Source organism: Monodelphis domestica, chromosome 7 (genome assembly GCF_027887165.1).
Source record: "Monodelphis domestica isolate mMonDom1 chromosome 7, mMonDom1.pri, whole genome shotgun sequence".
NCBI classification, from domain to species: domain Eukaryota; kingdom Metazoa; phylum Chordata; class Mammalia; order Didelphimorphia; family Didelphidae; genus Monodelphis; species Monodelphis domestica.
In genome coordinates, this window is record NC_077233.1 from 259,967,162 (window position 1) to 259,982,406 (window position 15,245).

General features: G+C 35.4%; 1 protein-coding gene across 1 annotated transcript in view; it reads right to left on the minus strand.

Annotated features, from left to right (window-relative positions):
- Nucleotides 1-14,730, minus strand: part of LOC100019688 (stimulated by retinoic acid gene 6 protein-like) — a 79,001-nt gene extending 64,271 nt beyond the window's left edge. The window contains exon 1 of the mRNA XM_056806692.1: nucleotides 14,468-14,730. Coding sequence (XP_056662670.1) covers nucleotides 14,468-14,487 — 20 coding nt within the window. The 5' untranslated portion in view covers nucleotides 14,488-14,730. The remainder of the gene's footprint in view (nucleotides 1-14,467) is intronic.
- Between the last annotated feature and the right edge of the window lie 515 nt (nucleotides 14,731-15,245).

Genomic DNA, 15,245 nt, shown 5'->3' on the forward strand with positions numbered 1-15,245 from the left:
ACCTTATTCAAAAGGCAAATAGAGTCAGTAGAAGACATTTCAATTTAACAAGCATTTTTTTAGGAACTACTTTGTGTAAGTTCGTTATATTCTGGAATTACATAGATGGAATTGAAATAGTCCCTTCCTTCAAAGAGCTTGCCCTCAATAGAAAGATACCATGTTTATATAGGAAATTAATTGTAAGGTATAATGGAAAGAAGGATAAACTACTCAACTATTATTTTGCTTACATTTTCCTCTATCAAAAACAGAACAAAAATAATTAATGGAAAGTTGAAATACAACATAACTGAAGCAAAGGGAAGAGAATACTTGGATGCCCTCAGTAAGTAGCAAGACTCCTATGAATTGCTTTGGAGGATATTGAAAGAATGGTCAGATGTGATGGCTAAATTGTTGTCAGGGTTAGCTAGAGAATTACAGTGAAAGGGAAAGGAGTCCCAGGACCTAAAGACAGATCAATGTTCTGATTTACAAAAAGTAAAGAAGGTAGAATCTTCAAACTATGGATAAATGAGTTGATTGCTTGAATAATTCTAGAAGATATTAAAGAGATGGTTTGGGATGATTTCAAAAGGAAAGTAGTAATAACTAAGAGCCAGTGTTTTCCATCAGGAAAAGCTCAAGCCAGACAAACCTAATTTCTTAATTTTTTTTCTCTTTATGACAAAGTAACAAATTTTGGTAGATAGTAGGAATGCTACAGATGTGCTATACCTGAGTTTCAGTAAAACAAACAAACAAAAAACCCTCCAAAACAGTACTTCATATCCTTTTGGATAAGATGGAGGAATATGAGCTAAATGTTAGCATAATTAGGTGGATTTGGAATTGTTTGAATAATGACTAGTTCCAAAGGATAGTTACTAGCAATTGGATGACAACTTAGAAGGATGTTTTAGTTTGAGACCATAGGGATCTGTCCTTGGTGCTGGATTTTTGAATTCTTTTATCAATAATTTAAATGAAAGCAGAGATATTATGCTTAACAAATTTCAAAATAGTACAAAACTGAGGAATAGAGAACATATTACATAATGGAGTCAGGATCCAAAGGGTAGACTAATGAGCCAAACTTAACAATATAAAAACAGAATAGAACTATATACTTGAGATCTACAAAATTTCTGCACAAGTGCCAGATGGCAATGTTATGGGTAGAAAACATGAAAGCTGACAGGGTTTTATTGGACTTCAAACTGAATGGTGTGATCTAATAGCTCAAAAATCTAAAAATTAATTTAGACTGAATTAATAGAGGAATAATATCCATAGGGAGAAAGAATTAGTTCTATAATACTCTACCCTGATCAGATCACATTTTGAATATTGTACACAATTCTAGGTAACACATTTTAATGGAAATACTAAGCGGTGCTGTAATGGTATATATTATATACTTAGTTGTTGGGACTTCTAAAACCAACAGCAGGGCCAAGGTATATCCTGGATGTCAATCACAAACTGGCTTAGAGGTGTACATTTCAGTCATTCAGACAACAAGTATTTATTATGTGTTAAGCACTATGTTAAATATTGGGGTTACACAGAAAGGGGAGAAACTCCATGGTTTCTCTCTAGGAGATTTCCTAGAGACAAATGAGACAAAATGCAAATAACCATGAATGTATAAGATAAATACAGTGAGACTGGAAGACAATCTTAGGGAGAGGGAATTGATGAATGGAATGGAAAAAAAAACGTGGCATTTGAGCTGAATCTTTGAAGGAAAGCAGGAAAAGCAGGAGTCAGAGATGAAGAAGGAGAACATTCTAGGCATGGGGGATGGCCAGTGAAAGTGCACAGTTAGGAAATGGAATATAATGAATAAGGGATAGCAATTAAACCAGTGTAGGTAAATCATTACAATGCATGGAGGAGAGTAAGGTATAAGAAGACTGTAAAGGAAAGTGATAGATTTTAAAGGGTATTGAAAGTCAATTTATATTTGATTTTGGAGCCAATGAAGGTTATTGAGCTTGTGTGTATATGAGGTATGGCTTAGCCTACCTGATCACACTCTCCTCCTTATCTTTACTAGGCACAAAGCATCTTTATCTTAGTGAGCAGTTTAATCTGGTTAGATGAAGCTATTACTATAATTGGGGGGAAATGAAATTACATGAAAACTAATCAAAATATTAGAAATAGAAGCATTACTCATATATAATATAGATAGGATATTCCATACAATACAGATATTTCCCCAAAGTAGAAAACTCTTTATGTTAATTTCTACTTCTCTCTTCATCTCCCAACCACAGCACAGGACCAGCCAAAGCATTCAGTGACTTCATTTTAGACTTTTCATCTCCATAAGAAAGAGAAGATACACACTTTTAACTCATGACCAGTTGCTCTTGTGTTTTCAAAGTTCACATGGCATCTGACCTGTGATGTAGTTTTCCTCTGCCATCTACATTAGCCCAGAAGTCCAAAAAATCTCAAAAAATCATTATGTGACAGCAGGGAGCTAGAATTTCACTGTTACATTAGTGAGAAATATTGTCAAGCTACAAGTTTCAGGAGGTGACCAAAATGGGGGAAAAGGCTAATCGTCATTGTACAGGAGAGTTAGATGAACAAATTGGGGGTGTTTAACATAAAGTAAAGATAATCTAGGAAGGGCATCAAAACTATCTTCAAATATTTGAAGGGATATTATATAGAAAAGGGATTAGAGTTGATTAGCTTAGTCTAGAAGGGCATAAGAGGAGCAATGATCTCTAAGCAAGCTGTGGTTTGGTATAATAAAATTGAAACAAAATAAAAATATCCTTCAAAATTAGTCATAGTTATTTGTTATTGATTTGACTGGCCTAAAATGGTATTGGATTCCTTGATAAGGGTGTGAGTTCCCTATTAATTTGAGATCTTCAGCTCATCACTTGAGAGTGACTAAATAAATCCTATATTAGGATTTCCCAGTTAGACAATGGGCACCAAGGCTAGCAGGTGGCACAATGGATAAAGTACCAGGTCTATAGTCAGGAAGACATCCCCTTGAGTTTAAATATGGCCTCAGCCACTTACTCTGTGTGACTCTGGGTAAGTCACTTAACCCTGCTGGTCTCAGTTTCCTCACCTGTAAAATGAATTGGAGAAGGAAATGCCAAACCACTTCAATATCTTTACTGAGAAAACCCCAAATGGGGTCATAGAAGTCAGACATGACTGAAAAACAACAAGAAGATACTAATATACCCTTTGCCAAAAAAATGTACCTAATGGAAAGAAGAGGGCCATATTTTTCTCTCCCTTGATAGTTTTGATACCTTTATAATCAATTCATTCAATTATAGATTGTCCTCTACTCTGGAATCCTTTGCTCCCTTTTCCTATTTTCACTCATATCTTGCTAATCTCAATTCTGAGTTACCCCCTCCCCTCCCAACCCATCCCTCCACTCCTGCTCCCAGGCAGCTGATTGTTATAAGAGGAAATCACTCAACTAGGACAACTGATTCGTATTATCTGCCTTCCACTGGGCCAGAACCATTGCTTGACTATGTTTTTATGCTTTTTTGATTGCCTCTTTGCTATAAAATGTGAATTCCTCAGCCTGGTATTTAAAGCTCTAAAAATTAAACTAAAAATGATTTCCCTAGTTATGCCTGACTTTGATGCTTGTGGGCACCATGATGTGTCCAGTTCCTATACAAGCAACACGATATCCTGGTTTTATGCAACAGCCAGGGCAATTACTCCTCACCAGAGTATTGCTAGAACTTCCTAGATCCACATCGTTTGATCTACATGGGATAGCAAGGGCATTTTTTACATTGTCGTTGCCCTGAGGGCAAGGAGACCTAGTAGGCTATGCAGGTTATCTCTTCTTCTCCCCTAAGTGGCATCTGCCACACTAAAGAGGTGGAGGCAGCTAGGGGAAAGCTATTAAGAGCCACAGAGGCTTACTTAGAATGCCAGGTTCTGGTTATTATTGTAGGGGATGCCAAGCCTGACGTAGCCTGTCCTGAGAGGATGAGTCACGGCAAAGTCTCAAAGAATATGATTTGTTCCTAAGTAGAGGATTTTTTTCTTGCAACATCTTTAGTTGATTCACTACTCAACAGCATGTGCTGCTCTTCTAGTTAATCAATAGCCAAACACAGAAACAAAGGTCAGGCTCACACCCCTCTAATCTCGTCAGGTTCCTGGGGGACCTGGCACCGTTTCTTGCAGCACATCAGAAAGAATACAGTGTCTTCTTTATAGGAGGTTCTCCTTATTTCCCATATCTTAATGGCCAACCTATCATTTTCTGCTCAAAACTAAAGTGAGAGCACATTAAGATGTTATTTTGCACCCACGTAGAATCTCAGAGTGAGGAGAGGACATTAGAGACCCTCTTGATTAAATTCCATCAGAAGCATGGATCCATTTACAGGAACCCTGAGAGGTGACCAAGCTTCTGCCCGAATACTTACAGTGTCTGAATTCATCCATTTTGACTATTTTTTGAAAATCAACCCATAAACGACTATATAGTCTACCTTAGGGTGACGAAGAATCCTTTAGAGTTGGTTGGAAGGCATCGCTTCTACCAAGCAGAATAAGTTTAATCCTTCTTACAACTGATGCTCTTTAAATACTGGAAGCTATTACACTGCATTGTGTAATCACAACATCTTTTCTTCTCTCTCATAAATAGCACCAACCAAATCTTGTATGTAATGATTTTGAGTCTTGGCAGTTGCATTAATTAAATTAATTAATATATTAGATCTCAATTAACAAAATCATATATATAATCACATACTCCTGTATGTAGGTGTGTGTATATGTATATATATATATTTTTTTTTGTCTAAAGACTTTATTTGACTTCCACATTATCTATCTTCTATAAAAATAATGTTGGTTTAAGATTTGTTGACATTTATTCATTTTAATAAAATATTCTAAATATAAATATATTTATTTATACCTCAAATTGTTATTATTTGGTGGGGATCATTGGCAACAAGCTACATTTTGAAGCTTAGGAAGCACATATGCCTTTATCTTGAATCAGGTGACTGTGGTACAACTTGGTGATAGCTTCCTTAACATGCACAGAAATGAATAAAGAACAAAAGTCAATTTCTAAAGTTCTAAAGTTGCAAATCAAACAGTTTTGTAAGCCTTTCCCCTTTCTCTTGCTTTTCTATCCCCTCTACAACTTTCTTAAACTAGCTCAAGTGAAAAGAATGAATTCCTTTCCAAAACAGTTAGATCCATCCATTTATCTATCCATCAAAAATACATTTATCAAGCATTATATATTTAAGTACTGTGCTAAGCAAGGGAGATACAAAACTTAGATTTGGCATAGTCTGGATAGGTTTAAATAGTTTCTGTCTTCATGGACCTTACAGTTTAGGAAGGTCACCTATGGTTGGATATAATATATTTTTTTAACCTTTACCTTCTATCTTAGAATTGATACTAAGTTTTGGTTCTAAGGTGGAAGAGCTGTAAAGGCTAGGCAATGAGTGTAAAGTGACTTGCCCAGGGTCACACAGCTAGGAAGTGTCTGAGGTCAAATTTGAACCCAGGTCTTCCTGACTCTATTCTGGACTCTCTATCCTCTGAGTCACTTAGTTGCCCCTGGTTGGATACAGTCTTGAAGGATTTGGTCCAAAACAGTGGCATGGAGAACACATGTTGAAAATAATTTGTCTCCTCACTCTGGAAAACTTTCTGAAAATATTGTCTTTCCCTTTCTTAGCAAGTAAAAGGCACAAGAAATATGATTTTGTCAGTGTATCATAGTGAGATTGCTCTAAAAGATTAGGGTGAAAGTTCATGTATTTATGCACAAGGAATAATAGAAAGCCATAATGTCATAAGCTCTGTGTTCAAATTTGACTCTGTAATCTACCAGATATGAAATTTCATGCAAATCATTTTACCTCATTGGGACTTTGATTCATCATATATAACATGAAGAGACTGTACTAAATGATATGATGGGTACCTTCTAGTTCCAATATTCAGTAATTAAATAATAAATTAACTGTGTAATGTAAAATATAACATGAAATATGATATTACATGTCCATATATAGTCCATTTATGGCTTATCCCAAATTCTATTATATTATTCATTCATATGAATAGTATTAAAATAACTTATAGTTCTGATATCATGTAATTATTTAATGAACTTGAGTATAATATGAAATGCAAATAATTCATTTGTGTTTAAATGAATTACTTGATACTTAAAGATTTTTAAAGTACATAGAATTAGGGAGGCTGGGTGGCTCAGTAGATATATAAATAGAAGTATACACACAGTAAACCATTTTTAGGATATTAACACACAGGAGGTATGGAATAACTGTACGTGTTATTTTTTAAAGAGAATTCATACATTTTAATAGCAGAAAATGCTATTCTCTGTGACATTTTAGTATTTATTTTGTGATAAGTTGTCACATGCATTACAGTGATGGTTCCTTGCTGTTAGTGGACAGAAACACATAGGGGAGACCCTTTGCAAACTCATTAAAGTCCACAAATGGTTTATTCTGTAATGAATTCTATTACATTATTTATTCAGTGTGTTTATCTGTCATTTTAGAATATATAACCAGGACCTTATCATTCCTCTTTTATAACCCTCTTCTAATAATTGAATAGAAACTTGTTATATATTCCATGAGGATAGGATGGTCCTATTGTCCTTCCCGAATCTCAGAATGTTAAAATTGCGTCTTGTTTCAGTCCCCTGACCACTCTCCCTTTGTAGACAGCACAGTAAGTTTTATAGGTAGCCAGTACAAAGGGGGCATTAGTGGGAAATCACATTTAAAAAAGGGAAATGAAAAGTCATGTGCAAATTGTCCCAAAGATCTACAAATTACATCATATATTAACTGAAATTCACATCCTGGTAATAGGTACTGAATCAAAGAAGCATCTAGCACTGCTTTTCAAGGTTCTGGTCCTGTGATATGTAAATTACAGACAAAATCCAGATTTTTCACAGTTCTAGACCAGGCAGAACATCAACAAGTTGCTGATAAACTTTGAGAGGATGACTTTGGAGTATTACCAATAATTTGAATTTGAATTTGTTACTACTAAATTAAGTACTTACTCATGATTTGGACATGTTAAGGAACTAACCCCAAGGAGACACAGGTAGGAGTTGTACTGTTTCACTCCCCTGGAAAGGACCTACAAAAATGAGATCTCAAGCATGCACTCTTCCATCTCCATGGATTCATGGTCCCAAATGTAATACATGGTGGTGTACAGGATATTCTCTGCCTTTTCCACTCCCCATCTTTTTCCACACACTGATTCCCATTACCATCCCATTTCCTGGTCTCCCAAGGAGAGCCATCTACCTTGGTACCCCTCCCCAGTTTTTGAGTTTGTATCTGTGCCTTATTAAAGTGTGGTTGCTGCTCTATTTCTGCTGTTAATCATGGTCTTTCCTGGGGAGTTTCCCAAGACCTGGGTGTGTCTGCCATTTCAGAATTCCACAAATGATCAATTCACTCATTTGTCCACAAAAATGGGAATTGTAATACTTATACTATTATCTCAAATAGTTGTCTCAAAGGGAAAAATACCCTACAAATATTAAAATTCTATAGAAATACAAATTATATTCATATATTTATGATAATGTTTATATTATTTTCTCTCTCAGTGCCTGAATGCTTCATGTAGAGTAAATTCTCAATAAATAATCATTAAGTGAATGGATGAATAGTTGAATTTTTTAAAAAATCAATTTGTTTTGTTTTATATTTTAGATGTGATCTTGCCTCAAAGCAATAAAATCTTATGAACAATTAATTGTCTTTTATTGTGCTTATACAGTATTTTAAGGTGTGCAAAGCATTTTACAGATATGATCTCTTTTGATCCTGGGAAAATTGTAAATAGCAGCATTTAGGGCAAACACCACAAAATAGATACAGGATTAAAAAACACACCCACAAATCAACCTTTTAAGACAGTTTCAATTGTAGAAGCACCTTGACTTCAGGCAAGGTCCTCATTTCAGGGGATACAGGGGACTCATTTCTCTGGGACACCAGCCCCTCTGAGGAAAGAATTGGTTCACCACAAAGTTACATCTTCTGGGAAACATCTACAAAGCAGGCAGAAGGTTCCATTGGTGGTACGGCCAGTGGTAGAAGGAAGCATCATCATCTGGAACCTTCCTATTTTATTTAATTATTTTAAAGATCTAAAGTGCCAGTGCTCTCAGTGCATATTAAAATTAGCATCCTCATGCAAAACATTGGTTACCCAGTTCTAGTTATAGATTTGCCTGTGAGGTAAATATTGGGAACGACAAATATCCAGTAAGAGAACAATCAATAAAACTACAGGCTTCAAATGACTATGTGCAATTGTACAAAATATAGAAAATGAACTGGAGATGTTAGCACAAGAAATTAAATTTATTGCATGAATTATCACGGAGATTTTGTAGAATGGGATCCATTAATGGAATATGGCTCTAAAATAGCAAGTATTTATACAGTATCTTAAGTTTTGTAAAACATTTTAAATATGATAACATGAATTAAATAAAATAGGCACAAAGCTTCACAGACCTTAAAGTTCGATATAAATGCTAGCTATTATTATTTTTATTATTAATTTTCCCCCTTCTCTTTAACTTATTTCATCATTTTTGTTTTGTGAGATGTCAGGAATTTGGCTCTCTTTTATCTTTATAATTTATTATCAATCAATAAGCATTTAGTAAGGGAGGGTCTGCTATGTGCTTGAAACTGTGCTAAGTGCTGAAGATGCAAAGAAAGGGAGAAGATAGCCCTCAAGGAACTCATTTGCTGATAGGGGAGACAATAAGCAAACAAATTTGTATAAATAAATTATATACAGGATAAATAGGAAATAATTAATAGAGGGAAGGCACAAGAACTAAGAGATTGGGAAAAGCCACCTATAAAAACTAAGATTTTGGTTAGAACTTGAAGGAAGCCAAAGAAAACCAGAAGATGCATATGAAGAGGAAGACTATTCCCGGTATGGGACAGGAATAATATGCAAGAAATATCAAATCTGTTTACCTTGAAGATTTCTCTGTAGGGCTCAACACAGTTGAATATGCTTCTGACCCTTCTTGAACAAGCCTTACACTCATAGTTCAAGGGAACAACAGAGTATAAAATGAGTACACTCATCACAAAGCCCTATTTTCCTCAAACCTTCTTTCCACGTCACTTTTTGATCCCATCTGCTGTCTACCCAACTTGCCTCTCTGCTCCTTACCTTTCATACTTTTATATATCACTACATTTCCCTTTTTCATCTAGTTTGACCTCTAGGGCACTCACTGTACCTCCCCCCCCCAAATCTTTAGCCAATGCAATAAAGAAATTCCTAGCTCCTTCTGCCCAAGGGAATGGGGTGCTATCTAGCATTGTCCTGAGAATATCGATGTAGCAGTGATCTATATTCAGTTTGAAAAGGGTTCAGAATAATGAAATAAATCAATAGAGAATTATGTATTGGAGTGAACAGAGAGTAAAGAGCTCTAGATTTGAGCCAGGTTCAAGTCCTGACTAAATCACTTTATAGTCTGTGTGAACTTGTACAAGTCCCCCTGACCCTCCCATCTCAGTTTTCTTATTTGTTAATGGAAGGTTCTAGGTGAGATTTAATGTTCCTTCACATTCTAAAAATCTATGATTAAAATTCTGTTTTCAATGAAGTTTTCTAGTTTTGTGGAATGAGATAATAAAACTTCACAAGAATAAAGATAAGGCAGTAGGGAACTTTCAAGTATGGGATATTAAATTAATCAGCAACTCTAAGGTTCAAAATGAAAATTCCAAGCCTTAGATTTTTGTTCATACCTGTGCAAAACCGTAAGAATTTCACAGTGAAAGAAATGTCTATTTAAGAAAATAAGTCTTGAAGATGAAAAGCAAAAGCTTTTTAGAAGGGCTGTGAAAGACTCAGCAAAATTGTAAAAGCCAATAATAATAGAAAATAGCTTACTTTGATACCCATAGTCCAAGTGAAGAGTGGAATATAATTCACTTTTCACAATACTACTGAGGTGGCCTATGGCCTCTTTTCCATGTCTCTCTGTTTTACTCCACCTCTTTGTCTCTTTAGCCATCTATCATTCTCATTGTCTCTCTGTATCTGCCTCTAGCTTCCCATCATTTTTCAACCTTTTTCTCTCTGTGTATTTGACTACTCACTTCTGTTTGTCTCTCTCTCTCTCTCTTTCTCTCTCTCTCTCTCTCTCTCTCTCTCTCTCTCTCTCTCTCTCTTTCTCTGTCTCTCTCACCATATATATATATATATATATACATATATGTGTCTTTCCATTTTTCTTTTTCTATTTGTTTTTCTTTTCCTTTCTTCTTCCTTTACTTGTCCCTGCCTTAATTAATTTGTCTTTTTTCCCCTCTCCTTTAACTGGTTGTCATATAGAATTGAAGTATTGTTATTTTTATTACCTTAAGTTCTATTTCTTCTTTTTTACATTAAGCACAGTGCCTTGCACACAGAGTATTTTAATAGATTCTTAAAGGATTGGACTGCATGTTAATAAGGAAATATGGGCATTTTCTATTTTTTCTTTCTGAAAAAATGGAGTTGCCTTTTATTTATGACTCAATTTCTTTTCTGTTTTGTTTATTGTATGTAAGATATTTTCCTACTTTTGATTTAGGCATTGAAGGCTTAGGTAAGCATCTTCCAAATTATTGCAGGGACCTCTAACCTTCTATCAAATGTGAATAAGGGATCTGTGAGAAAAATTGCCTTACTATTGATATCTTCTGCTAATATATTTAATTATATATGCATCACAAATGCATATTGAATGTAACAGTTTTTCCAATATGAAATTAGACTCAATTCTCTCTATTTTGCTTCTAGATTTGTCTGTCTTAATTTCTGCTGTTTCATAGCCACCTTAACCAGCATTTAGAAATTCTATCACTATATCTCAAGCTCCAAATTGTGTGTGTAATACTTCTATGACTGTCCCCTTGCATCATTTTTATAAGGCAAGGGAGGAAGAACATATACCTTAACCCCTATGGATTGTTATGCCTTTAGCTGAAGGAAACAGACTCAGTTTTACCAGTGAATTAAGCAGTGTGGAAGTCTGCCCTGGTCCAACCAGTTAAGCCAGCTACAGAACAAACAAGTCATTGAATCACCCTTATCAACCCCATCCAGTGAATGACTGGCTGTTCCTCTACAAAACAACCCTCAATCTGGTGAAATGGATTCTGGAAGTCGACAGTACCCAATTCATTAGTTCTCCCCAGCTACCAACCAATTGCAAGAGTAAGAAGGTCTGGGGAGGACATTCATTCAACAGTTCAGTAAATATTGATTTAGCTATTATTTTTTTCTAAACCCTTTTCTTGGTACTCTGAAGAATACAAAGATGGATAAGAAATCCTTTGCCTTCATTGAGTTTATAGTCTAGGAGAGGAGTAATTCACAGATAATGGCAATATAAATCAGGATTTGCACCACAGGAGAGATTTAAGTGAAGTAATAAGAGGTTGAGAGTCCAGTTTGGTATTAGCCAACATGTAAAAAAGTAGGGAAAACATAAGAAAGAAAATAATTTGGCCTTTTTTGGAGACCCTTGACCATCACAAAAAGCATTTGGATTTCATTCTGCAGATGAAAACAAAACCTTGAAGGAGGCAAACAACATGATTGGAGCTCTGAAAGTAGTGTATGGTATGGGGTGGAAAGAAGAAAGATGAGGCAGGGATAGCAATCAAAGGAATATTAAAATAATTAGCTGAGAGGTCATAAGATATGCTCAAGGGATGTTGCAGAAATAGAACTGATAGAATTTTGTAATTCATTAGATATGGGGTGCAAAGAAAAGGGAATGGTAGAAAATGATGAGGTTTAAAGCATGGATGACTTAGAGAATAAGGAGAAGCCAGAAGGAGAAACCAGTTTGAGGGGAGGGGAGGAGTTTGATTTTGGACTTGTTGAGTTTGTGCTATGATGAGGACATCAAATTGGAGATACCTCCAATTGAATTGAATTGTGATTGAAAAGATGAGATGGAAGCTCAGGAGAAAGATAATTTCCTTATACATCCTAGTGAAAGTCACAAGAGTGGATGTGATTACCATGTGAGGAAGTCTAGATAGAGAAGAAGTTTAAGGATAGAATCTTGAGGAACATTTACATTTGGAGAGAGGGTAACCAGGGAAAGAGGTAGCAGCCTATTTCAAGAAGCAAACAGGGTTCTGTAATATCTCAAGCTTATAAAAGCCTTAAAGCCTGTAAAAACACATTTTTAAAAATTCAGCAAAATTTTATTTTTTCCAAATTACATGTAAGAACAATTTTAGCATTTATCTTTCAACATTTTGAGTTCTAAATTCTCTCCCCTCTTCTTTCCTCTCCCTTACCTGAGATAGTAAGCAATTTTATACAGGTAAAACATGTGCAATCATACAAAATGTATTTCCATAGCCATTATGTTGTGAAAGAAGACACATATTAAAAGAAACCCATGAAGAAAATAAAGCAAAAAAGTGGTATGCTTCAAAGTTCATTCAGTTTCCATCATTTCTTTCTCTGGAGGTGTGGAGCATTTTTCATCACGAGACTGTGGTACTGCTGATAACAACTGAAGTCAATCTAGTTGATCATAGTACACTAGTGCAGGCTTTACATATATTGTCTCACTGGATCCTCAAAACATTTTTCTGAGGTAGATGCTATCATTTATGCTCATTTTACAGTTAAGGAAACTGGGGATCAGAGAGATTAAGCAACTAGTGCAGGACCACTCAGCTAGAAAGGGTCTGAGACAATATTTGAACCCTATATTCCTGATTTAAAGTCCAGAGATCTACCCATTGTGTTCAGGTGGGTTAGGATGCACACACTTTTGGAAAGTTTAACTAGAAAAAGGAAAGATAATAAATATATAAAATAAATATGGTGCTACTTTAGAGATGAGTAATTTACTAACATCTCAAATCTCTATTAATTTTGGGTAATATTAGCTGAAAGCAAATTATGCCTGAAACTTAAGTTGAAAAAATAAATGTCCTGAAAAACTCAAACATTTGAACCTTTACTGTAACCATTGATGACTTTTAGTGAAGACTAAAGATCATTAAAGCATGTGATAATTTTTCTTCTCGATATGAGGGGAGGTTGACCTTCAGAATCCAAGCACCTACATAGATCTCCAGTTATGACTAGAAGAAGCAAGTCATTGTCTAGCATTTGGAGTCTGCAGTAGTTTTTCTTTCTTTAAAAATAATTTTTTATTACTTTTATTTCTTTTTTATTACATGTAATAATCTTTGATAATTATTTTCTGTTATTTTATGACTCCAGTTCTCTCCCTCCCTCCTCCCCCAAGCACAATAAATAATCTGATACAGATTATACCAGTGCTTTCATCTGCAGTAATTTTTCAAAATATAAAATGGTTTGTCCTGAATAATTAGGTAGAAGAGAACCAGACACCTTTCTCTGGACAACCGACTCATTATGGTGATATGGTACAGTGGAAAGAATACTACCTCTGGAGTCACTGGACCTAAATTCAAATCCTGTCTTTGTCACTACCTATATAATGCTGAACTAGTCACTTCACCATTTGGCCTCGGTTTCCCTATCTATAAAAGGAGAGAGTTGGGTAAAACAGCCTCTGAGGTTCCTTCCAGCTCTAATCTGTGAAAATTATTTTTGCTTTTTCCTGATCGTCTTAATATCTGAAGAGAAACCATTTACAGTTTGATTAACCTTAATTCAGACATAATTATCTGCTATATTCCATTTATGTATCCTTACTCATTCATCTTCATCTAAATATTCTCTCATGCCTGAAAAATTGATTAACTTTTTTTTTTAATTTGAGAATCCTTCCTCAAAACCTGTCAGAAGACTTTTCTCCTAAGATTTAGAAATACTCAACCTTAGATGTAAAGGTTGTAAGGATGTAAAGGATGGAAATTTAGGAAATTTAGGAAAAAGGAAAAAAATCCTAAGGATACATCAAGAAATATAGGTATCTTTGATCTTGAGTTATTTACACTGGATGCTTAAGGTTGACGACAAAAGATATTATCTGTTACTTTTCTCTGAAGTGGAAGGGAATGGGGCATGGCCGTTTCTTTAGCTTTGACATTATACCTCTTGTATGTTGAAAAAGAAACAAGATGCACATTCTATCACACTTTCAAGAAAGTTTTCTCCCTTAGATTAATGACTACTCAGTCTCAGACTTTAAAGGCTGAGAATTTGAATGTGAGACACTAAAGGAAAGAAAGAAACCAAAAAATTCCCAACCAAAGAACTACGAAGAATTGCTAATCCCTCATCCATCCACTGTTTCTATCTAGCATGAACTACAATCAAAACAAATAATGGTCAAATAATCCCCTTCCCACTTTCGTAAATCTGATCATTCAAATAGTGTTAATTAAGTCAGAGTCTAGACAGGTTCTGCATGAGAACTTACCATACATAAGTGGAAAGCATCTTGGTTCCTAGTTAGAGGGAACTTTTCCACTCTCAAGTAGAAACTATTCTCCCACTTCAGCCTTGTGAAGAATGGAACTCAGCTCAAGTAGGAGCTCATCTGCTTCTTCCTGAGTCTTCTTCCTGGCCCTTGAGTTATAACTGTGTCCATGTGTTCCAAGTAGCTCAGCTCCCCAGTCATGTTCTCTTCAGGGAGAAAAGACAAATATGTAGTCAAACATTTACCAGTGAAATGAGATCATATGACCTCTTCCTGATTAAGTAACAATGCCTGCTGTTCTTCTGGGTTCTTCCCATTTTCCTTTTGAAAAGTAGGGATTTCAGTTGATTCTCTCTCTCCTCCATCACATAGTCCAAAGCAAGGCTTTGATCAAACCAGTATATTTTCCCTTTCTATAGGAAGGGACTGAGCATAGATTTAGAGTTAGAGGACTCTAGTTCAAATCCTGATTCTACTGCTTAGTAGTTACAGACAAATTCCTTCACCTCTATGGGCTTCGGTCTCCTCATCTTTAAAATGAGAGTGTGGGACTAAATCTGATTCAGGTTATGCCAGGACTGCAATTCATGTTTCTATCCACCTTGTGCTGTGAAAGAAGACACATTTCACACAGACAAGAACAAAACTCACAAAGGAAATAAAATGAAAAATGAAATGTTGTGATCTGCATTTAGACTCTGACAATTTCTTCTATGGCGATGGATAGTATTTTTCATCATGAGGTCCTTAGGTTATCTTGTATGGAGAGACTTTGATG